Here is a 26,222-nt window from a genome sequence, read left to right as displayed (position 1 = left end):
TTCTAACAATTTTGACAACTGTCCACTATAAGTATTGGTTGGAATATGCGCTTTCCAACAGTTCCAACGTGCGCCAAGTACGCCAATAATATAATTCCAACCGGCCACCTACCGACCTAAACATGCCACGTCGATACACGCAACGCTTACATGACGACACGCCGTCTGGTGAACAAACGTGAAAAGTGTTGCAAGATTGGGAATCGATTTATTTTAAAACGAAGGAGAAATTATAAATGTGAGCAAATTTTTTAGACCTATGAAATTATAAATATTCTAAATCAAGTATTTTAAATATTTTGAATTTGTTTATGATTTTCATTTCAATTTAAAATAATAGAGATAATATCGAGTATTGTCCAATTTTTTTCTATTTATACTTTTTTAAAGTACTATTTTTTCGACTATTATAATTTATATTGTTAATGAATAATAGTTGAATATAATGAATTTATGCTTTTGGACCTAATCATTCAATTACATTTAATTGCAGGGATGGAAGTTATTTTTTACATATTACATGTTACCTTGTATGTGTTAAGAAATTAAGTTATAGAAATTAATTTAGTTATAGAAATTAAGTACAAAAAGTAATATGAAATTTGAACAAATAAAACATAATAAAATTAACAAAATAAAATACTCAAACTTTTGTACTCAGTTTCTAAAATAAATACATACAAGGTAACCTAAAAAATAAAATATGTGAGCAACTCGTAAAGTAATTTCCCCCTGTTTAATTGTATTCTACAATTCTAAATATTTATCAATTGTTCGGCTACAATTGTGATCACGTGGTTTCACGGTTTCACAACTGTGGACAGTGTCCAGTGTGGATGAACCACGTGAGATGATGTAATTCACCATAACCTCAAATTAGAAAATATACATTGATACACATGCACTATTTGCATGAAAATATTTGATTGATAGTATAATAAATTTTAGTGTGATTAGTATTTATTTTTTTAGATTTATTTCTATCGTATCAATTTTCCTATTCGCGCGACCATGACAGTTAAGAATGAGAATGAAGGGAAAAAAAATGAAAGTGATGTTAGCCAAGGAACAGCCTTGGATAATGAAGATTTATGGGGATCTGATATGTATCCAGAAAGGAGAGGAAGAAAATTTCAGCACAGTTGGTTTAAGATATTAATTGGCACTCAGGGACGTGAATCAATAGACAAAAATCGATGCGAACACAATGTTTATAAATGTATAAAAGAAAGTAAGATATCTCTTATGCAAGAAAAAATAAAAATCAAAGTGTGATTCATAAACTTACTTTTGATGCTTCATAAATAGAATTTATTAATTTAATTTGCTTTTATTGTGTATAAATATAATATTTTTTTTTTTTGTTTTAATTAAATCTAATATCATTTTTTTCATTATATGTCATTTCTAGGTCCTATAATAAAACTCATGATGGGAGCACTGAGGAGTTCTGGATGGTTTGTTAGTTATTTTTTATGATATATATTATATGGATAAATCTATAATTTTATTCTATTATTGTTTATTAGACTATTATTAGACATTGTTTATTAGATTATTATTATTGATATTCCAGTGAAATAGATATTCGACGACACATTTCTTGTGAAGTATGTAATCCGATTGTAACTGGTGGATATGATTCACAATTTAATCAGGTAAATACTTTTCCAAATTGCTTGACTAAATTTCTTTGGACTGCTAAATGTTTTACTAATGAAATATTTTATATTATATTTCTATAAAAAATAGATTCTTTTAATTTGCAATACATTATCCATAATTATGTATGCTATACACAAAATTATTTTCTTTACAGATAGTTATCTGTCAAAATTCAGCATATAATGAAGACATGGTTCGAGGAGTTCTTCTACATGAAATGATTCATATGTTTGATTACTGCCGTAATAAGTTAGATATGAAAAATATTGATCATCTAGCCTGTACAGAAATTAGAGCAGCAAATCTTGGACACTGTAGTTTTATGAGTTCACTATTACAAGGCGATTCATCTTTTATTAATATAAAAGCGACACATCAGGTAGATATTACCAGATTAGGAGATTGATTGGAGTGATTATATATCTCTCTCTCTTCTCTTTCTTTAAGAATATATTTATTTTTGTATGAGCGTTATTTCTAATTTCTAATGTTTTTATACTGTTTACTTTATAATGTACTTTTATAATATTTTTATACAGAATTGTGTAAAGCATAAAGCACGACTATCAGTAATGGCTGTGCACAAAGTATCAAAAGAAGTTGCAGAAGCAGCTATAGAGAGAGTTTTTACAAAGTGTTATAATGATTTAGAACCAATTGGCAGAAGAATTCGTAGAAATTCATTTGATATGCCGAGAGCATATGCAGAAGGACATTTATATGGATATGACATGTAAATATTTAAAAAATTGTATGAAAAAATTATACATAATAGTATAAATGCAATAATAGATTACACATTTGTTTGATTATATTTATTAATATTTATTAAAATTAACATCATATGATTCTATTTTTTATTCACATTTAGTCGTTGTTTTTTCATAGCAAAAACATAGAAAAGTTGCTTTAATAATTTTATGTTAATTATATATATATATATATATATATATATATATATATATATATATAGATATATATATATATATATAAAATAATTTTATATGTTTATGTGTATTAAATAATGAACTATTAAGTATATAGATATTAGTTTTATTAATAGTCAAGTAAAAGATAATCGATGGAATAAAGTTTAACAATTTTATTTAGTACAGAAATTAGTAAAAAAAAATATTTTATATATTAGTTGAAACTAGGTGTTGGTTGCAGAAATATTTCTATTTATATACAGAGTGTCATGAATATACGGCTCTACTCGTTCCGAGCAGGTAGAGTAGACTAAACTGAGTAGAAAAGTCCTCTACCATTTTGTAATACTCGCAATAATTAACGAGATATTAACGTTTAAAGATAGCCGAATATGCACGTCCTCCCGACCAATTATTGCCGAAAGTACGTCCCACCGAGCGCGCGGGCCGCGAGAAGCGGGACTTCCCATCGTGAGCATCTAAGCTCAAAGGACGCGGCGCGCCTGCTAGATCCCGCTCCTCGCGGCCCGCGCGCCGTGCGCTCGGTGGGTCGTACCTTCGACAATAGTAAGTCGAACGGACGCGCGTATTCGGCTCTCTTTAAACATTAATATCTCGTTAATTATTGCGAGCATTACAAAATGATAGAGGATTTTTCTACTTAATTTAGTCCACTCTATCTGCTCGGGACGAGTGGGGCCGTATATCCATGACACCCTGTATAAATCTGGCAGTGTTTTAGAAAAAGAGGATATTAATATTGTGTTTAAATTTTATTGTAAGTAAATTTTTTTTCTCAAGTATGTGATTGTAGCCACCTTGTTACATAGCTCAATTGCGAATTAATTTTATATTATAATATTTATAATATTATATTCTTAGCGATAATTATCTATACTAATTATTTAGAGTTTTAAATTATTTATGTGATAATTTCTCAAATACTGAAGAGAGAACAATAGATTTTGGTGCATAAAGCAAGACAGAATAATATAAATAATAGAGTACTATATGTCTATTTTATGTCTATTTTTTCATTCTGTGATTTTTATCAAAGCAGTGCTAAAAAATATAATTTGCATAATAAAATATATAGGAGATTTATTTATAGTATAGATTAATGTGATCCAACAATTTGCAACAATTATGATTTACTGTTGAAATTGATTTGTGATCTAATGAACATAAGATGAAGTAGATAATACTATTATTGTAGTATAATGATTATATGTATATCACAGATGAATTAAGTTTCTTAAATATTTATCATTTTTTGTTATTTAAAATTATTTATTTAAGTCTAAAAAAAAAAGGAAAATTGGATCACATTAATATATATATAATTTGTCGTAAAATTGATTGAATAGATACATAGCACTACGAAATTTTGTGTTAAAAATAGATTTTTGTTTATTATAATAATAACAATAAATTCTATTAATAATTTGCCTCAGCTATGAGCTATGAAAAATAAAAGTTTTTCACGACTAATAATTGCATATAAACATTACAATTATTATTCATATCTTTCAAATAGAAATAGAATTTAGTAAAATTTTGCCTTTGAATTTTAAATATCAAATCGATATATAGATATCGATATCAAAACAAAATTCAAAAGTTACAAAAATTATCTGTCCACATTTTCAATAAGGAAGAAATTAAATTGAAATTTTATGAATAACGTTATGTGAGAATTTTAAAACGCTGAATACGTTATTATCGGTATCATATTAAGAAATGTATAGCGAACATTTGTCTTCTACATAAGTTATCATACTTTCATGATATATCCTTACTAATCTTCAATATCTTTAAAAATATTGTTACATGCAGTATATGCGACGTTGTGTTCTGTAGTCTTTTTGATTTAACAGAAATTGAACAGCCCTAGAACCCGACGCTAAAGCTAATAGCCTCGATTGAAATTTCCACCGTCGAAGCGAGGATTTCCATCATAAGAAACCTGTGCGCTAAAACCATGTTGCCAATCCGCGGTGTATCGCACAAGTTGCGTTCTACCGTCCGGAAGTTGTACCTTATATTCACCACGGACGACTTCACCGTCGCTAATGGCATTGTGTGAATAATCGTTGCCGAAAGCGTCCTCTTTCACAGCATAGTTGAAGTCAAAGGGCATGCCAGGTTCGTGATGATGATGATCATGCTGCAATGCATTCATTAATTAAAAAATTAAATACGTGTGCAATATTTATACCTACAAACCTTTTTTTTATACATACAAACCTCAGTTATATCATCTCATTCGGATAAAAATAAAAAGTATAAAATAATTATTAATTTGAATTAAGTCAGTACTTATTTTTCATAATTGAAAGATTATACCAGTTAAATATCTTATGGTATGTCTTACATTTTTCTGCAACGCTACATACAAATATGTGTGTGAACAATTGAAACAATATGAATTTTAAGATAGAATTATTTAAATAATTCAATCCTAAAATCCAAATAATATTTGTAACAATATGTATAATTCAATGTATTATTAACATAATTCAGTCCTAATTATTTAACTTTCTAACCGTGTTTGTGTCTTTCTCGATCCGAGTGTTTTTAAAAAGTTTTCTCATAATATTGCTAACTAAAATATCAATTTTTGCGATATATTAAACCTAAACACAGTAAGAAGATTAAATAATTCAAGCCTAAGAACACTTCGAACTGTTTGATCTGATCGTTCATTAGATCTAATTACAAATCTAAAATGGAGTAAGCACAGAGAAATAGAGTTGTTTATTTCCTTTTTTTAAATAAGTACTATATTATTTTTATACTTGAATTTTCTTTAATGTCCGAATTATTTAAAATTTTCTATTTAATACTAAAAAATTTATTAAATATTAATATATATTTGTTTAAATAATACGAAATAAATATTGATTTAGAACTATTCAAACAAATATTTATTAAAATTTAATTTTTTTTAGTGTATGAAAATTATATTTGTATTTTCAATTGAATAAATCGACGGTTTTATTTAAATTATTTATCCAAAATGGAATTCGAACTTTCTACTTTAAACTGTTGCAATAGGATTTTTCGCAGTTTTGAGAGTTTGTTCTATCAATTTTTAGAGATCTATATCTATTATATTAGAAAAAAGAAAAATTAATTTTTTAGCTACAGTTTCTAAATTGCAGATTTTTTATAAGCAAAAAAGTATGTATTTGTTTTATATTTCTTTAAAATCACTTACATATTAGATACAGATTTTTTGTTTAGTACAATGTATACTTACATCAGGGCCAATAAGTGTTCTATCACCACCGCTTTGTTGGCCGGTATAGTCTGGGAAAGGAGGTGTTGGTCTTATTTTGGGATATCCTGTGCCCGTTGACGGCGGAAAAGTTCCTGGAGTTCTGGTAGGTTGTGGGTAGGGCGTTGGTCTGGTCCCGGGAAAGGTTGGCCTGGGTCCGGGGAAGGATGGTGTTGGCCTAGTTGGGGGGAAGGACGGCGTCGGCCTAGGTCTAGGGAAGGTCGGAGTAGGAAACGGCCCCGTCGGTGTGGGCTTCGGAAATGACACCGGCGGCTTGTTGTACGTGTAACCTTTCGTCGGCTCTGGTGGCAAGTAAGTGTTGCGCCGTGTGCCCGGTGGCAGATCACCAATAACACTGGCTACCGTCACGCAGAGCACGATCAGCTGCGCAGAAGAAATCGGGTCGTTAGTTCACTTAGTGAGATGTATATCCTCTCGGAACGTATTTTACGGAAAAAATCATGGAGTAGAATTAAATAAAATAAAGATTGATCTCTCGCTTAAAAAAAAATCGAAGCAAAGATTATTCGGATAGCTAAATCTGTTGAGATTTAGGAAAGATCTGTGACAAATCTGGAGACACGGTAACTTAACTTTTGTCGATAGAATGCAACAGAAATATAACACTACTATATGATAAAATATAATGGCAGATTTTATAGAAACAAGAGAATAGATCAGAATCTCTATTTTGTAACCGTTTTGTATGGTATATTTAAATTAACATAGTTTACAAAATGATCAATTTTATTCAATTCCGGTCGACAATCTGTTATTAGATTATATCAGCAGATTCTGCCGACAAAATGAGTTTAATGCGGACATGGATGATCTCTTGCAACATCCAAGCAAATCTGTTGCTAATCTGTAATTGTCGTTATGCAGGCAGTTTGCTCACTAGAATACGCAGGTCAACATTTGGCCTGAAGAGAATCTGAATAGAGATTGAAATTAACCGCTATTTACTCTGAGTACAGTTAATACCATGCTTTGGATGTGAGAGACATCTGCGCTGCCAGCTCATAATATTGGCTTATATATATTCTTGTTTAAATTATATAACACAGTTTAACAAAAAATAATTTTTTTCAAACATCAGGTCAAGACTAGCCATTTCTTATATTATAGTTTTTTTCGGATGTTAAATACAAATCCTGTTTACAAATTGCTCTATCACGTCATAATTTTATAGAATTTGTACTTGTAATTGCAAAAAAAGGATTATTTTCTTTGTACTTTGTCGTATTATAATTACATATGTATGAACGTGATATTACGTGCTACATAAACTTTATTGCAATCAAAGTTAGATATGTTATTCAGTTTTTTAGCTCTCAAGAAATTTTTTGTGTTGACTGTGATTAATAAAATATTCATAGTTAAATGTTGTAGAAAGTTATGAATTTTAGATCATTGATAATTTACCAAATAGCTTTCAATTATGTTCATTTAAATTTAAAGATTTTTTAGATCGCTGAATATGAACTTGATGTAAAAATTTGATGAATAAAAATAATGAAAAAAAATCTATACAAATTATATTTTTATATAAATTTTCGGATATTTTTTAAGTTTTGTTATCTGCCATATTGATTGCACTATTTTGAATTTGTCAATTTTGACATAATTGATTTATAATTATTAAAAAAAATCTTTAAGTTTAAATAAATATAGGCGTGACTTCCAGTATTTATGCCGCACGAGGATTTATACCGCAGAAGTCAGAGAAACTAAAAGGAGTGGAAATAATATGCATGTAACCATTCTATTATACGCTTTTAAATATTATTGTGTTATGATTTCCTACTTAGTATTAATAAAATTATTATCAGTTGAATCGATTTGTCAACGTAGTGAATAGCGCAATCATATATCATAATTCACATAAAATGGTTATTGTAGAGATTGCGAAAGGCTTAATGGTTATTTGGTGATACATACGTGTAAAAGGATAATAGAGAATGGAATGGCAAACTAACAACTTAGTTATTATTCAGCTTGATGACATTTCACCTGTTTCTCCCTGGGGGGGGAGGGGGATATACGCATTTTTAGCGTATAGGATTTATGCCCAAAATATACAAAGTGCGCAGATTAGATTCAGTGCACTAAATGCAATAAATGTATTACATGAAATATGTACCTCATAACATAACACTTGTTATATATGTATATAAAAGATTATAATCATTATTTATTACTTCATATATATATTTATTATTCGCATTCTTTAATAAAATTTTAGAAACATATTTTAAGTTATTATACCATTTTATGTCTTATTTATAAGCAACTATTTGTAAATTTTTTGTGAACCATACATCTCATCTATGAGTAATATCCCACCCTATGGGATATATAGCAAAAATGCAAGAGTTTCAAAAAATTCTTTTTTTAATACGAAAAATAAGTATTTAGGATTTCTAATATTTTTTTAAAAGTAGTAGACAGTGCAAAGTTTTTACTGGTCAGTTTATTTATCTTAAACATAATAAATAATACTTATAAATTAAGTTTTTGTTAGGTGCGGCTTATATACTGGAGTTATCTTAATTGAAAGTTCTTTGGTAAAATGATCTAATTTAGAGCTGTTTTGCAATATTTAATCATGAATATCTTATCAACTGTAGCCGACGCAATACATTTCTTTTGAAGGCTGAAAGTCCTAACGATATATTTAATTTTGATTGCATAAAAACTTTTTCAACAGATCACATATTGTATTTATACTATGACAACATATACAAAAATAACTCTTTTTGCAACTGCAAATTTCTCAAAATTGTGACGTAATAGAGCAATGAAAATTTGAAAACCAGATTCATTTTCAGCATAAAATTTTGGGAAAGACTAGCCTCGTTCTAATGTTTTTTTTTTATTGAATTGTGTAAAAGAATACTATTTATTAAAAAATATAAATTCTTGATTTCAAATCGAAACAAGTGAGTGTCTTGTCTATTTCTGCCAATATAGATTGCCAATATAACTTTATATATAATCTTGATTTAACATATTTTTTATCCTTTTCTAATTCTTAGAACTGAAAAAAGTAAATATTAAGTTAAAATCAAGATTAAAGTTAAATCTGCATTGATCAAAACGAGCATCAATAGACTAAAGAATTGTCACGAAAATGATCTAAACGGTTAAGAAAAAAGTTGCATCTCGTAAAGTTTGTGTAATATGCATATTGCTATTATTCTAATGAGAAATTCTTCATAATGAGAAAAGAATGTTGGCAATTTTAAACTGAATATTATTGAATATTATCATCTTTTGTGAAATCTTAGATCTTAAATCAATGGATATATTCTTTGTTATGGCTGTTGAAGTGTCAGGGATAGAAATCTCTCTTACGCTGCTATATTTACATTATGATGGGTAGTTTTTATTAAGTTTGAAGGACTTTAGTATAATTTACTACGTGAGAGAAAGTATGAATTCTTTGCATTCATATTTAAGAAAATATTTCATGAAAATAGAGCTCACAAAATGATCGGAATTTCTTGTGAGATTAAATTTTTTAATTAAAAAAATACTTCTATGAAATAATCTGACATAAAAGATTTTTAATTTTGACGAAAATTAAGTTACACTAGCGAATTTGTTTTTTTACAAACGATAATATAATAATCGTTTGTTCTAATTTTATAATTTTAATATTATAATTTTAATTAAGAAATTAAATTTCTTAATTTTTATTTATTACGTCAGAAGAAGATTCGAAATTACTAGAAAGAAATAAATAGAAATAAATTAAAAAATTTGTAGATCACACAGTTTTAATTTAAAAAATTAGGAATTTATAATCTTATATAATAAATTATTTTTTTTCACAGTTTTTTTAAATTTATTTATTATTTTGTCGTTATGTATTACATTATTGATAAAAAATATTACCAAACCTTATAAAAGACTCATTTATCTTTAAATAACATCTTGTATTTTCAGTGTAATGAAACTGAAATAAATGTAATATTACGTGTCTTGATGCGTAATAAAGCATTACAAATGTGGCTATTAGTTATTTCATGAAGTTGAAGACGTTGCAAGTTTATCGTGGCAATGCATTATTTCGCATTTGCGATACGAATGCGCAACCAAGACGTGTTTTTATAACCGGAACATATGTCAGCAGTCGACATTTTGAGAAATCGTTTAGGTCTATATAATGAGAACATAATAAGCTGTGAGGATGTCGTAAACTGATGTAGATAACTTATAGTGTGTCATAAGCACAAATGCGTATTGACATTCGCATAGGTTCCACATTTACTTTTATATTTCTAATTATCATGCAAATTATTGCAGAAGTTTGACCATTTTTAAAATCTATTTTTATGATATATTTCAGTCATCGTTTCATAATATACGCAACATAAAGTGTCATATATGTGTATATTTTCATATTATCATATAGAGGAACATTTTTATTTTAAAAAATAGTATTAAGTAATTAAATATATAGGCAAAGTATTATATTATGAGCATGTAAAGTATATTACGCATAATTTTATCCTCATTTTTTTTTATTACGTAGAAAGAATATCTGATATTATAACTTTTGAACGTAAATATTACAAAAATAAATCGAAATGATTATGTTTTTATGACAGATTAGCATATGGCCGGAAATCAAATTTTCGTCGAGCCTTCCCGATAAAAAATTTGTCATGCATGAATATAATAAATATGCGTAAACATACATAAACATGTATATTCATAAACATATACATATAATTATATATGAAATATGTCCATACATGTTCATACATTTTTCTTTCTTTTGTAAAGTTACTCTTTCCAGCGTAATTTTTATAAAATAATTTTACAAAAAAAAAGAAGAACATACGAATGAATATGGACGTATTTCATATATAATTTTATATTTATGAATATTTCTACGTGTATGTTTATACATATTTACTATATCATGCATGAACAATTTTTTATCGGGTTGATCCACCGTATTGCGTGTCAAATACCATAGGATTTTGTGTCTGTATTACACCGGCATACACATATGCAATAGATCTATATATACAATAGATGCTCTTCAACTTTCAGATTCGGTGTTGAATTGCTACAATCTTCTCATGTGTAAACTGACATTTGTCGCGTAGCTTATCAGGTACGAGCCATACCGTGAATCATGTTATGAGGTGTGTAATTTTAATAAATCAAACATCTCCTCTGTTAGTACTGGATTTGATATTTAGTACGTCAAGATGCCAGGGAAATATTTTTTCTGTAGTATAACATATCCCGCGAGTTGCGACTTTTGATGAGATTGATGAAAATAATTATAGTCTATGATGAAACATACGAGTTGGATGAAATAATTCTAATCTATCGTATATTTATCATCTTCAATGTCAGTTATCATCAATATTATTACATTATTTGTTCCGAAATTATATAAGTTAAGATATAAACAATATTTTTATACAGTGATAACATAAATCTTAAAATTGATAATTATTATTAATATAAACTCGTACATAAATATATATTTGATAATTTTTCAATTTTTAAATATTTCGATATCGCATTTATTTTATTAATATATTAGATCATTTAAAAAGTATCCGCGGTTTTTTGTTCAATTTTTGAATGAAAAAACCGCGGATACTTTTTAAATGACCCAATATTTATTTTATTATATTAATTGATATTGATCTGTTGTATAACTTTAATTGACATTAACATTTTGTGATTTTATGAGAAAAAAAATGTTTTATTTTGAAATAAAAAATTATATTAACGTTTTCAAATCATATATATTGATAATTGATGTTAGATATAAATTAACATCAAATATAATTAATATTATTATTTTACAAATTTATTTTTTAATTTTATATCAAGCACTTAATTATGTAAAAGAGATAAAATAAATATTATTAAGATTTCAAAGGTTTATTACAAGAGAATTATTTATTATGTGATGACTACAATAATTTTATCTACATGACTCAAGAGATGAATTATAAATGAAATGAATTATAAGCAATAAAATAACATACGAAAATTAACAATAAATTTGAAGAAAAGATTATTCAATTTGCCATTAGTTAACAGTCATTTAATTATTTTCAAAATGTTTGTATATACACTGAGAAAAATGATTTGGTTAGATTAAATAATAATTCTAGTAGAAAATAGACGAATCAGAATTTTCTGATTACTAGAATTTTAATAACTAGAATTCTGATTGATATAATTATTCTGGTAAAAGATTCTGGTCTAAGAATTTTAGTAAATTTTACCAGATATATTGTATCAGAATTCAGTTATCTCAACTAAAATTCTAATAAATTTAACCAGAAAATTCTGATTCGTCCATTTTCAATCAGAAATTTTTTTCAATTATATATTTTATTACAAATTGCAATGCATTTATTTGAAGGATATGCGTAATAAATTTTGAAATGAATATAATACATACATACAAATACATAAGTTTTATGTTAAATTTTATAAATTGTTTATTAATTTTCATAATTATGGTTTCTTACGTAATACGTGATAAGTATATGTGTTAAAGTTATTCACATACATTGCAATTGAACATCGCGATTTTTTTCTATCAGATTTTAATTGTAAATCAAAAATATAGAAATGTGCTCGCGTAAACTCATAAAGGATCACTCGCTTGCGCAGTGTCAAGAATTAATTAATATGACAGAAGTAAAGAACGGTTAGCAAACGTTGTTCATACGCAACGATGAGACCACGATTTCGCATACGATAAACGCAACGGGAGTTCTATCGCAAATCTTTTTTCCGGCGCGGAATAACAGACCGCGCGATAATACGTGCGATTCATCGCTGCCATTAGTTCGGCCGACGACGTGAAAGAAAATCGATGTGAAAAAGGAGCAGACAGAATCAATAATACTGGCGGTGTTACGTTAATGTTGTTCGGAGATGCGGCAAGCAAGCAAGCAATCTGTGCTCTATTGCAACAGTCAAGACCTTTATATTATGCTCTTAACCCTGTACTTCGATTGCAATGCGCCGCTAGAAAAGATGTGTGTATTAAATATAAAATATAAACACACATGAGAGAGAAAGGGAGGGAGGGAGAGAGAGGGAGAGAGAAAAAGGAAGAAAGAGAATGAGAAAGATAGATATGTAGATAGATTGAGAGAGGATTGTGGAAGAGAGAAAGAAAGTGAGCATCTAAAGACTTGTACTGCGGCAGTGCAACACTTCGTGAGATGTCGCAACTTCGTTCCAGTAGTCAATCGAAATGTGGAGAAGCGTGAGAAGCTTCCAGCGGGACTGACAAATGCGATTGCATGTGCCCGTTAGTTCATTAATATCTCATAATGTCGATGCATACGTCGTGTGGGCGCGTATCTGACGTTTATGCCCGGCGATGATATCACCGACTATTGTTGTAATCGCTTTTCTTCATATTTTAATAAGAAGAAATAATGAGACACGCTAATGACAATGGCAGCTGGATTGTGAATTTACGGATAATTTTGATCCCCGCAGAACTGAATTTCGAAAGGAAAATCTAAATTTTTCACGAGTTTTTTCTATATTGCACATAATTTATTGTTAGATATTTAGTTATTGTTAGTGAAAGTGAAATAAATTCATTTTCTTTCCCTTTTTTCTTTTTTCTGTTTCTCTCTCTCTCTCTCTCTCTCTCTCTCTCTCTCTTTCTCTCTCTTATTTATATGAAATTTGTCCGTCAAATAAGATGATTTTAAATCTCGTGATCATAATTCTTTATGTCAGATGATCGACAGTTAGTTAGATCTATCAGAAACAGCATTTAACGTAGATGCAATGATCATCGATTTGCCGCAGGGATAAGAGATCGTTTGATTAATCAAGCGAGTGAATTAACTAGGCGACAGCAGCAATGATTTATAACAAAACCGTTCTGTCAACGCGCTCATTCTTTGGGTAGCAGAGGGGAAGGATTGAGTCGTAGTGAAGTTTTACAAATGATGTAAAGGTCGCACGGAATAAAGAGGGAGAATAATCCTAGCTAATCAATGCACGTATAACAAGACAAGTTCTACGCACCTTCTCTCCGCGAATTTGTTCGTACTTCTTTCATACTTTCTTGCAAAGATAAGGTTGGAGCACAGACTTTTACATAATGCACAATGCATAAAATATAAAAAAATCAACCAGAGTCTTTTATTTCACGGAAAGGAAAGAAATGAAAGACTTTGATTGATTTATTGTCTTATGCATAATGCGTTGTGCAAGACAATTTTATACTTCCTTAATTAATAAACGATATTTATAATTGACAATTGAAGATTTAAATGTTTCATGCGTATCAAAAACTTATACCTTATATCTTATCAAGATAAGATCACTTGTCTTTTCTTCAGACAGGCAAGAAATATCTCATCATTTTTATGACAATAAATTAACAATTGATTTTTATTGCTACAAATTATCATAAATTATTTAGAATTATAATGATAATAAACGAGGAGTGCAATCGTTATGAACAATAAAGTGTGAAGTGAGGATTTATATGCAAAGGCCTTTCTAATAATTTGTCTTTTAATTTAATAATCAATTTTATAATTTTTTTACGTAATTGTAAAATTTTGATTATGCCATTTTTGAAGTTTATGATGTCTGGTGCTTAATTATGTGAATATGCTGACTACGTGGGTGGTATACCGCGCGTCTTATTGTAATGTGATTGCAATTATACTTACTAAATAATACACGCGATCCGTGATAATAAAAATATCAATTTTTAATTTTTATAAATCTATGAATATATAAGACGAATTAAAACTAAACAAATTAAACCGATCTCATACGTACCTGTAAATAATACATCTTTTGGCCGAGTGATACAAGTCGATCGTGCTGGAACCACGCTAATTCGCGTACTCGTTAGCGGAAACAACAACGAGAGAACCCTTTAGACAAATCAACGCGCACTGAAAAAGTTTCAAATGGACACTATGAGAGATACGGCAACTTTCGCTATTTACGCAAAATATGTGCTCGCGAAAGATATTTTATGATTGTGAGCGAATGAGCGCGGGGAAAAGGGTCGAATGCGTTGGATGATGATTATTTTTATATTACATGACGGTTTTGCAATAAATAGATAATTAATTCTTTATATATATTTTTTTAAACGTACAAACAAGAAAAAAAAATTTGATTATGAATATTTATCTTTTGTACTTCTTTATTTTCGACACGTTTTATATAGTATAATGTTTTAATATATATTTTATATACTCTGAAATCTTACGTAGTCTTCAAAATTTTCATATTACATATGTAAAATTGTAAATAAATGTCTGATACGAATTATATATTATTTAAAGTAGATTTAATATAACAAAACTTGAATATATCCAAATAATACATATAAATTGATTTTCTCAATTTACACTCATTTAGAAAAAAATGATTTATTTTGTTCTTTCATAAAAAAAATTTCCATTAATATTTTTGAAAATGTATTTTTTTAATATAAAAATTTATTTATTATTTTTTACAAAATTTTACAAAATTTTATTTATTATTTTTATGTGATGTAATCTATTAAATTACTAATTATATATTAATATGTTATCTTTTTAAGAAAAAAATCACCTAAAAAACACTTTAAAAAGATAATATTTATGAATAATATTCCAATAAGTCAAAGATATTATTTGTATCAACATTTTTTTAAGAGCGAATTATATTACATTTTTAATTTAATAACACACATAGAAATTACCCGACGATGTTTTATACAGATATGAATAAAATCATATTTTTCATTTCCGAAAACACCAAATAATTTAACTATTCAATCAAAAGAACTACATCATGCGTGTAACTCTTCGGTTGACTGTGCACTGCTGCATTGTTTTGAAAAAAAAAAAAAAAAAAAAAAAAAAAACTTCGATAAATCAATTTCAATAATCGGTGACGATACATCACTGAGACACGATGAGATATATCACCGGGATCTCGCCTATCGTTCGTGTCGATTCGAGGATTTTACGCGATCAGCAACTTTTAACGGAGGGTTTCACAAAAACGAGGTGATACAATCGGCATTATGTAGTACACGTGCGTATGTATATACGAACGGGATGCGTGTAAATGTGTTGTGCTGTTATGTCGTCGATGCACTCTCCGGCACGACTATGAATAAAGTCAGTACGTAACTACTCGGTATGCTGGCACGTTGGGTTTATATAGCATGGGTCTCTAATAAGATGATTCTTGAACAGTGTGTTGGGATTCACAGGTAGGCGGTAGATCAAGTAGAGGGGCCCCTCGTCATACGGAGGGGCGGCTTCCTCGCCATGTCTCTTACCTTGTCGTGTCTTGCCTTGCCTTGTCTTGTCTCACCCTTGCTTCATTATTTACCTTGCCTTAGAATCTTTCACAGTGATCCGGGAGAGCAAAACGCGCTCGAGACGCTCCCTCGAGATAACGAGATCCTGGTTTCTCATATTATGTCGAGAACGTAAGGAACGAGGGTAAATGTCTAGGAAAGAGTGTTTCCTCGGTATACGACAAATTCACATCAGAAAAAAATTTCATTCAATGATATTAGACTAGGAAAAGGAGAGAAGGGAACGCATACAATTATCTACTTTTTGGAAAATAAAAGTATCTCGTTGTAAAAAGTAATAGCATATCTCGCACTAAATATTAAAACTTTGTAATCGCTATGTAATTAAAATAATAATTCTATTTGGAGATATTTTTTAAAAGCATTCATATTATGTACGCTAAATTGGAAAATGTAAAACATCTTTCATGTGATAAAATACAATTTAATACAAGATCTAATTCATTTAACACTGTAAATAATAATGCAATAACATAACGTTATACATACTCTTTGTCAAGCAAAAATGGTATACATATGTATATATGTGTGTGTGCGTGTGCGTGTGTGCGTGCGTGTGCGTGTGTGTGTGTGTGTGTGTGTGTGTGTGTGTGTGTGTGTGTGTGTATACACAAATAAATAGTACAAAATAATATCTTGATGGATAATTGTAAAATATAATAAGTAGATGTACAAATAAACTAAACACAAAAAATAAATACTCAATAAACAGCTTAGAAATATATATATATATATATATATATATATATATATATATATGGTATTATTTGCTATATCGACCCATTTATGCAACGCAGTATTTATTGAATTATATTATAATAATAAACTTACATGATGAATAAGTATTTCATCAACAAGAGACATAATACATAACTACTATGTGCGGAGGATCGAGGATTTCTGCAGTTATCCGCATATAATACGCGGCAGCTAATGAGAAATTATGTTATTCTAAATCCTCTTATATAAATATTTCGCATTTAATACGCGCAAAAAATTTGTTTACTACTTTTATATATTTATACAGTTTCTAGTTTTTATTATTCCTTTAAATAGATTAAAGATTGCCATTTCGATTCATTAGACTGTAAATGTCCATCATCGTGATTAGATCTAATATGATCATTTCTCAACTAATCACACAATATTATACTACAAGCACATACTTTCTATCTCATTTGTCTTTTTTTTAGTACTGTATAATAGTATATTAATATTGTCACAATTTAATTTTATTCAAATATATCAATTTGTGTTGCAGCTAAAACTGAAATATAGACAAAATATATGATAAAGATAAATTAAAGATAATTAGATTTTTTGAATAAAGGAGATTGTGTAACAATGTTTTAGAAATGTTATTTTTAAATGATTTTTCAGTAGTTATCAAATATAATGTTTTGTATGTGTGAATTAATATTTATGACTTTCTCTTTTGTTTAGTTTAATTTTAAAACGTCTTATTCTTGTCATAGAAATCATATTCCATTTACTCTCAATTCTTGACAGAAATATATTCAGCATTTAATTCTAATAAATATTAAACAGATGTTGAAATAATTGCGGAGTCTCGATTATAAATGAGACGATCTTAATTTCACAACTATCTCATTTTTATCTTCACGAAAGAGATTGTTTCGAATAAAGATTATTTCCCTTATTGTCGAAATATGTACTCCATTGTTCATTTTAAATTCGCTATTGGAATTTTGTAATGTAAGATTTGTTTATATTCCTGTCAGCTGTCAGTTATTTAACATTTGAAGTTGCTAAACCAAGATTCAAAGATCCACGTCGTAGCTATTCTGTAGCAGTGAATGGCGATCTTCGCCTAGTTCTCTGCGAAAGAAGACAGTTCTTTACCACTTGATGCACGCGGCGTTCGCTCTAGGAGTTTCCAATACGGTCATCCGCGTAATCGATGGCGTAATATGAGGTTTCGAATTTACCGAGCACTGAGACTCCGTGCTTCTCCCGTGACGTTTAACCCTTTCATAACTCTTCCGCAAATCCGAAGAGAAATTCCCATATCATATTCAATCGCTATAAAATCGCTTCCTTATATACATGAATTTTTATATCATTACCGTTGACTAATTAGCTTTAAAAAAATAACTTGATTATATTATAATAAGGAAAAAAATTGATTTATCTTTTTTTATCAATCTATCTTTCATCATTTATCTTTTATCATGCATTATAATAATCGAATATATCTATTTTTCTAAAATAATATTACAATTTTTTTACGTTATTTATTTTTATAATATAACACGTTTTTATATTTACACGTTAATTATATTTAGGATGCAGTTTAAACATACTTATAAATAAAAATATAAATAGTTCTTTTTCCTTCAATTATAAATTGCTAATCATTGAAATATTTGATAAAAGTTTTGTAAATTTTTCTCTGGAAGAAATAGAATATATTATTTCCATCATTTGAATCTTGAAAAATGTTAAAACATTTCCGCACTTTGCTTTATCTTCTTATCGCACTAGATATACTTTGCTTATTACATGATGCAAATTAATTTTGAGAGGACTTTTATTGCATTGCATACTTAAGAATAGTTGTAAATTTGATTAAAAATAATTATTTAAATGTTAATTACGATTTATCTTATCAATATAATTTTGCTAATTAGATTAGAAAATGCATAACAATAAAATATACAATACTTAAAAGAAGATTAAGTCGAAAATAATGTATAAAAAATTATATACAACTACATTTAGCATCTTACAATTGTTTAAAAATACATAATAGATCCTTTATGATTATCTATATATGGATAACTGATGTGCTTGAAATGACACCATGGAATGCCGATTTGTGACGAGAAAGTAAGCTTACTAGCGCCAGGATGATATCGAACGGATAAGGAAGACATTCTCTTTCTTGATTTTTTTTTAATCGACGAAACTGGCAATAGCTCTCTGATGAAAAATGGGAAACGCACATGTAAATAATGAGAAATATTGCGATTCGATCTGCAGTTGCTTCGCTCGAGGATAAATCATGATTTGCGCGAGCGCGTTTATTTATTAGGTGTTGGAATTAATTCGTAGCGTTTTTAATGAAAGAATGTTATTTATTTCACATGAGCATTAAAAAATACATTAATGAAAGTACTTCCCATCACTTGTAAAACGCTACGAATTAATTCCAACACCTAATATATTTCTTCATTTCCGTTTGTTGTTAATTTTATGTAGTGCAAAATGCAAAATATTTTTTTTGATTATACTTAATTAAATTTCCTTTCCTGCTTTAATTCATTTTATAAATGTATAAATATGTTATATTATTATCTACATTGAATTTTGCTGAATAATATATGACTTAAAAATAATATTAATTATGTGTGTGTTATTTGAAAAACTGTCTTTTTTATATACGAAAAAGAAATCTTTTAAAAGTTCTAAAAAATTTTATATTAAAAAAAATATTTTTGTAAACTTTAGCAATTTTTTGTTCGCAATCAGTAATAAAAGTTATAGATATATTTATAATTTAATAAAAGTTATAGATATATTCAGCAAAATAACGGTGTTAATAATTGAATGCAGCAAAAGCAATGAGAATTACTTTGATACGTCATCATATATCATGAATGTAATTTTCTATTTCGTAATTTTTTATTCATCTATAATTGACATTACTTTGATCATTAAAATCAAAATGGAATATCAAGAATAGCGAGATGCTTTTTCATTTGTATTACATATTTTTTGAGAAACCATTAATTTGATTATTTTTTTGATGCGAATGTAAATAAACTGTTTATGTTCCCGAAAAACAATTTTCAATCTTTATAAAATTATATTTCCTTGTGATGGAAAGATATCAATTACATTTTTAATACATTTTTTTTGCTTTCTCTGTTTTACTGTGTCAATATCTTTTAATGAACATTATCTATCAATAAGTATCGCGTAAAATTTACTTCATTATGGATGCATTTCATTTCACGCATAATGCATAATTTATCCTTGTTTAACATTCATTGAATAAGGATAAATGATGCATCATGTGTGAAACGGAACGTAGTCTACGTAAGGAGAATTATCCCATTTCGCGAAATGTTTGACATGTGCAGTAAATATATTTATATGTTTTATATATATATATATATATGTATGTATATATATTGCTTTTCATTGACAGCTTTCCGGTATTATCTAACGCCAGAAAATGCGGAACATTCTTTTAGCGCTTTCCAGAAAATTTCTGATACGAATAACGACATATTTGACAAAAAATATATTGTGAAAAAGTTTAGTGTATTCTCAATATCTGAGCTTGAGAAAAACATGTTAACCAAGATCATCGTTTTTCTCTTCATATTTATTATTAATTGCTTTAAGGTAGTGAGTTGACTAAGTGTTGATTTGTTAACTTTTAAGTCCCGTGACTTGTAAAGTACTTGTTGAAACATTACTTTACTATAGTGTTTTGAAAGGATTTTTAAATCAGCTATATGAATATTAAAAATGAAGGTTTCAATTTAAAGAATTTTATATAACTTTTACCTGACCTTAAGAACATCTTCCCAAGGCCAACCGATGTTACCATCTTCTTTTTTCCTAGTAACTGAATAACTTTTGTCTGAAATATTTTTATCTTAAACTCAAAGATTTTGAATTATTTTAGGATTGATTAAAATAGTGTGTTACCTATATATGTGTGTGCGCGTGCACGTGTGTGTACATGTACATATATAATCTATTTACACACAATATTTAAATGTTGTAATTATATTTTAGTAATTGTCTTTTAAAAATATAGTATGATAATTTATGTATATATCTTGTCAAACATCAAAATATTTATGTCTATATCAAAATATAAAATATAAAATGATAATCTTTGATTGATATATCTGCTATATCTTTCTATTGCAAAGAATTTCTAGAATGCCGATTGGTCTTTTATGGTGTCTATTGATAGATCGCATAATTTATTCGCTTAAAGAATTTTTTTATTCACACATCTTCACCGTTTATATTTGGAAAATTAAAATTTTTGCTTACAAATCTTGTTTGACATCTACTTAGCGCAACAAAGTAATACCATATTCAAGTATTGATTATCTGTTATTAATGTATAAATAAATGCTATTGCAATTTGATAATGAAGCATATTTCTTCATGAGATTTATATTATATTCACTTCTTCCAATAGCGTAAAATGAAAAATTAAATGCATGCATATAAAATAATATTTTCAAGTCTGTTTAAATATAGCTATAATTAATTACGAAATCGGCAATTGTAGAGTCTAGTAACTATCATGCAACAGTGGACAAGCGTTGATATGAAAAATTTATTTCGTAGAATTTGTCTTCGCATCCTCACGAAGTTATCGACGGCGAATGGTCGGAGAAAGGTACGCACGGTCTAGATTGTTCAGCGAATCCTTATTGTGTCCAGCCTCGCTCATTCCTGATCACTCAATGCGCATTCAGCAAGAGCAGGTCAGAGCAGGGCACAGTGCAAAGATTACCTCAAGTCTTCGCCGTGATGATGGTGAATGTGGCACGATTAATTAAAGCAAGCATGCTCGTGCGCGCATGACAGCAGGTGCACGAAGAGAAATTACACTTTTTCTTCGTATTATTATCTACATTTCCGTCTTTCACGAAAAACCGCAGTTCCACAAAAAGGTATAATTAAATATTTATGATTCTATTAATATGATATATATATATATATATATATATATAAAGATAAGCAATAAAAACCCCTAAATATGTAAATATCAGTATACAATATATATATATATATATATATATTTAGGGGTTTTTATTGCTTATCAAGTATGGAAATTCGTTTTATGTTATATACCATATTGAGCAATTAATCTAACAAGTTATTTAATTCTTATAGTATTGTATATTAAATAATTATAAAAAATAATTAAGTAAACTCAATATGTTATCTTACAAAAAACAATTGTTATTCGTGATATCAATATATGTAACATAGAAAGTATCCTGGATACCAAAAGAATCTACTTAATATTTTGTAATAATAGCATACCTAAAATATATAATATAAAATATTTTTAGTATAATTAAAATAATAAAAATAATATACATATATATAAGAATATATTTAAAATATTTTATAATAATTTTTTATACTCTCATTGTTAATAATATTTAATATCGCTTAATGACGTTGGTATGAAAATATTGACAATAAGTTGATTGAGTGAAGTGAAATGAGATAATATATTCAAAATGTAATTGGTATAAAAAATTATTTGATGAATTGACTTCACTGACTTCCGCGATATTACACAATGACAGTTATATGATGCCTTCGATCGTCAGTATGAAATTATATATGTGATTGTCGAATGCATCATACGTGCTGAAACGTTCTCTGAGGTCGCCGTTGAATTGTCGTGGAGTGGCTGTCGTGGGAAATGATCCGGGGAAAAAAAAAAGAATAATAACGTACATTTCAAAAACGCTTAAATCTAGTCGAATGTGTAACGAAGACATGACGAAGACACTGTAGGATTAATCGCATTCTCGATTGTGAAACGTATTACTTTGTTGGAATGCAGTTGTACGAATTATCGAATAATTAGAAATCGCGGTTACGCCTACTTGTTTCTGCCCGCGGATTTACGCGTGACTCGCAGAGGAACGAGCAATGCAAGCACTCGCTCGAACATGCTCTTCGTGCCATCTTTTCCTTGTCGCGTTATCGTGTGAACGGCATAGTTGTTTCAGTCACAGGAACATATATATATATATATATATATATATATATATATATATATGTAGAGCCGACTCACCATTTTTAATTGATAATTTATTATTAATATTTTTGATTGCTTATAATTATTTAATTGCTTTTGAGATATCTTTCTAAAAGTCTCGATTCAAGTCTTTATGACATTTGGCAACAAATTTTGAAATCGCTTTCCTTGGAAACTTCATACTGAAAAAGATTATATGTTTATAGATATTTTTTATATTAAAAAAATTCTAACATAAGTAAATATTTACTAAATATAAATATATTTTTAAAATTTTTATTCCTAAGTCATCAATATGATTAATGTGTTAAACTTAATTAATGTGTTAATCAAGCTTCATGGAAAGTTGTTTACGCAATTAAACGCCTAAAGGAAAAAGCTTAAAGGTAAGAGGAATGTGATCTCCCTTTATAACTTTTTATTGCATGTATGATACGAGCACATGCATATTTCTTTTTAATTACTTTTAGCAATATACTTGGGCGCCTTCTCTTGATAGAGGATATACGAAACAAAACGCATCTCAAACTGCAGTAACCCGAAAGGTGAAGTGAACAAGTGGAAGTCAAGGACCTTGCACAATTTCATTACAGACAATAAAGTAATATAACTTTATAATATCGAAGATATTCCTCTTGTTCAATAAATAACTTCTTCGGTATTTTGTCGGCGTTTTGCGAAGACCGAGATGTTCTTTCTCGCGAGGCAACTTCGACAGCCGCACTTTAAAGATCAAGGTTTGTCGAATCGGATTCCATCTGATTTCGAAGTGCGTGGCATTAACACCTCACTTCTGGATCGAGTGGTTGCGCCCTTCTAAATGGACCGCATTCTTCTTTTTCTCCTTAGCCATGGCATGAGAGCGATATATTTCTCATCTGCTGCTCGTCCTTCCCTTTCTCGTTCGCACACGTATTGTTCGAAGACATTCGTGACATTTCATTCTCTTTGATCTTAAAGTCTGAGTACCAAGATCGCGCCGTTGGTCGTAGGTTATCGGAGCTGCAACTTTGCCGCATTATAAACATTGCTCGCATTGTAAACGTTACATTAAATACGCGATTAATATTTCTTCAAAAATGTTTACCTTCATATTTCATATGTTCATTTTGTACGTACATAAATATACAATAAATCTATAATAGATTTTGTCGTATATGTATATGTGTGTGCGCGCGCGCGCGCGTGTGTGTATGTGTGTTTAGATTGATTATACATTGCTATTTTTATTTAAAAAGTACAGTAGCAAAAATTATTTAATAAAAATATCCATTTATTTTTTGTTAGAATAATAGATATTTATATTTTATTAAACAAATTATTTCAGTTTACTTTCATTTTTTAATTACTATAAAAAGTGTATATATTGAATAATAATAATAAGGTAAGAGATGTAATAAGCATCAATGATAATTATTCACACATTCATTAAAATTTCAATTCTATATCTTTCATCACGTTATTTCTACTCTTCTCTTAATTCTTTTTTTTCACAGTGTTGAAGTATATCTTATGTTACATCTCATTTTAATTCAATGATTGACTTACTATCCTCATGTTATCGTCACTTTCTGTAATTTTCTTTACGTGTTCGTTATATTCGTCATTACTACATGTATGTTTATGGTTATAAGATTCTTTCTGGGTCAGACATTAAGCAGCATTTAATGTTGCTTCGCCATTTGCGTGCAATACTCAATATATTTTACACTTGTATTGTGAGCCATATTGATTTGTATATATATATATGCGCATAATAATAATATTATTATCATAAATTTGTTAAGTAATTAATTTTATTTATTAATTATCAAAGCAATTTTATACATTTATGTGTCTAAAAAGATCTTTCGGGAGACGATTCTTTTAGATACATATTTCCTTTCTTTTTGACTAAACTGCATTCTTGATCTTAATCATTTATTTCTTTAAAATTTTGCCTCTCGTGATCTCGAGGTCTCGGCAAAAGATCTTCCGTAAACCTCCTCCTTCCCGATCCGTTTAAATCCTACGAGAAGAAATGCATCCCAGATTGCACCATGAGAAGCTGCTGTGAGGAGCTGCTATGCCTAGACGGCGCGTTCGATGCCGAGCGCGCTTATTATCATGTGACGTAAGAAGTGAGCGCAGTTGGAGGCCACGATCCTTTTTTTTCGCCGTGGCGATGCCCTACCGTGAATTGCGGGAGGATGCTGTGTATCCACGCGAGAAGAAGACGAATAGTCGGATATCATTCCATGTAATTCTTAATTAAAAGAAACAAATGGAAATTATCGATGGTTTTTTACTGTCTCTTCCTGTCTTTCGAAGATTCGTTACGGAATTCGGAATAAAATTCTATCCACAACTTTGCTTGTTATGCATTACAGAGGACATCTGAATTTACTCGTGACAGTAATATCAGTTAAGTAAAATCGATTTATAATAAATTATGATCTCTGTTTTTTCAGGATTTGATCTTTACCTATACGTACATTAAAATAATAACGTACAGAGGATATTTAAAGAACCTGTACTTGTGGCAATAATATTAGTTAAGTAAAATTGATTTAAATTATGATCTGTTGTCGCTCTTTTCAGGATTTGATCCTTAATTATCTATAATGTAAATTGATAATAACAAAACAGAAGATTTACCGAAGTGATATCGATGCTAGTCAACATTTGTCGACATCGACCTTGACGCAATTCTTGTTCGCGAATCTTCCCATCATTTCGGCGCGAAAAAGAAGAAGAAGAAAGAAATACGGAGGACGCTCGCGCAACACTTTTTCTTCCCTATAAAACCATAAGATGATCTTCTGCAGGTGGGGGCACGGAAGGGGCCAAGTGGAACGTAGAATTCGCACGGCTGCGCGAATTCAATGGAAGGTTATGAATACTCGATCTTCTTGTCGAAGCCGCGTGTCATACTTAAGCCGCCGCTACGCTCGGCGATGCCTTTGTTGAACGGATCTATGTAGGCATTCCCTTGGTCGCGATGAAAGTGAAAATCCCTCGCTCTGCTCGAGACATGACCTACTGCTTGCCGAGAATCTGGGTGCTCCATCGCGTATGGCGCTGTGACATTATTCATTTTACTCTTCTTTGCTTCCCCCGCCCTGAATCCTCATTTACGTTACACGTTGGACAACCAAATTATAGCGAGGTAAAATGAATCACATTAAATTTGTTCTCTGTTTTCAGTACTCGAAGAAGATA

General features: G+C 29.1%; 2 protein-coding genes across 8 annotated transcripts; one reads left to right on the top strand and one right to left on the bottom strand.

Moving 5' to 3' along the window:
* Positions 1-97: 97 nt before the first annotated feature.
* On the top strand, positions 98-24,273 carry LOC105150993 (mitochondrial inner membrane protease ATP23 homolog). 7 transcript variants are annotated; one of them, XR_015544258.1, is made up of 11 exons: positions 98-238; positions 494-855; positions 973-1,231; positions 1,412-1,457; positions 1,577-1,658; positions 1,820-2,044; positions 2,205-2,398; positions 4,455-4,739; positions 21,584-21,912; positions 23,356-23,407; positions 23,492-24,273. XR_015544258.1 is itself a non-coding variant. In XM_011064415.2 (7 exons), the coding sequence occupies exons 2-7, from the start codon at positions 1,012-1,014 to the stop codon at positions 4,486-4,488; spliced, it is 801 nt and encodes a 266-aa protein (XP_011062717.1). In that variant the 5' UTR covers positions 99-238; positions 973-1,011; the 3' UTR covers positions 4,489-4,901. The 7 variants fall into 7 exon arrangements, 2 of the variants coding, with proteins under 2 accessions (XP_011062717.1, XP_011062720.1); XR_015544259.1 differs by lacking the exon at positions 494-855 and having other exon boundaries at positions 99-238; positions 4,472-4,739; XR_015544256.1 differs by lacking the exon at positions 494-855 and having other exon boundaries at positions 99-238.
* Positions 3,349-16,080, bottom strand: LOC105150992 (uncharacterized). The gene is made up of 4 exons (XM_011064414.2): positions 15,969-16,080; positions 14,692-14,810; positions 5,857-6,258; positions 3,349-4,761 (listed from the first exon to the last, which is right to left on the bottom strand). The coding sequence occupies exons 2-4, from the start codon at positions 14,704-14,706 to the stop codon at positions 4,504-4,506; spliced, it is 675 nt and encodes a 224-aa protein (XP_011062716.1). The 5' UTR covers positions 14,707-14,810; positions 15,969-16,080; the 3' UTR covers positions 3,349-4,503.
* Positions 24,274-26,222: the final 1,949 nt, after the last annotated feature.

Source organism: Acromyrmex echinatior, chromosome 2, assembly GCF_024713525.1.
Source record: "Acromyrmex echinatior isolate Ae372 chromosome 2, ASM2471352v2, whole genome shotgun sequence".
Classification (NCBI taxonomy): domain Eukaryota; kingdom Metazoa; phylum Arthropoda; class Insecta; order Hymenoptera; family Formicidae; genus Acromyrmex; species Acromyrmex echinatior.
This window is presented reverse-complemented; position numbering and strand designations above follow the sequence as displayed.

Bases quoted from the DNA above. Each gene is read 5' to 3' on its own strand.
- LOC105150993 (XM_011064415.2), top strand. From the start codon at position 1,012: ATGACAGTTAAGAATGAGAATGAAGGGAAAAAAAATGAAAGTGATGTT. The intron at 1,232-1,411 runs GTAAGATATCTC...TGTCATTTCTAG, and splicing joins TTATAAATGTATAAAAGAAA to GTCCTATAATAAAACTCATG. The intron at 1,458-1,576 runs GTTTGTTAGTTA...TTGATATTCCAG, and splicing joins GCACTGAGGAGTTCTGGATG to TGAAATAGATATTCGACGAC.
- LOC105150992 (XM_011064414.2), bottom strand. The intron at 4,762-5,856 runs GTAAGTATACAT...AATGCATTGCAG, and splicing joins GAACACTTATTGGCCCTGAT to CATGATCATCATCATCACGA.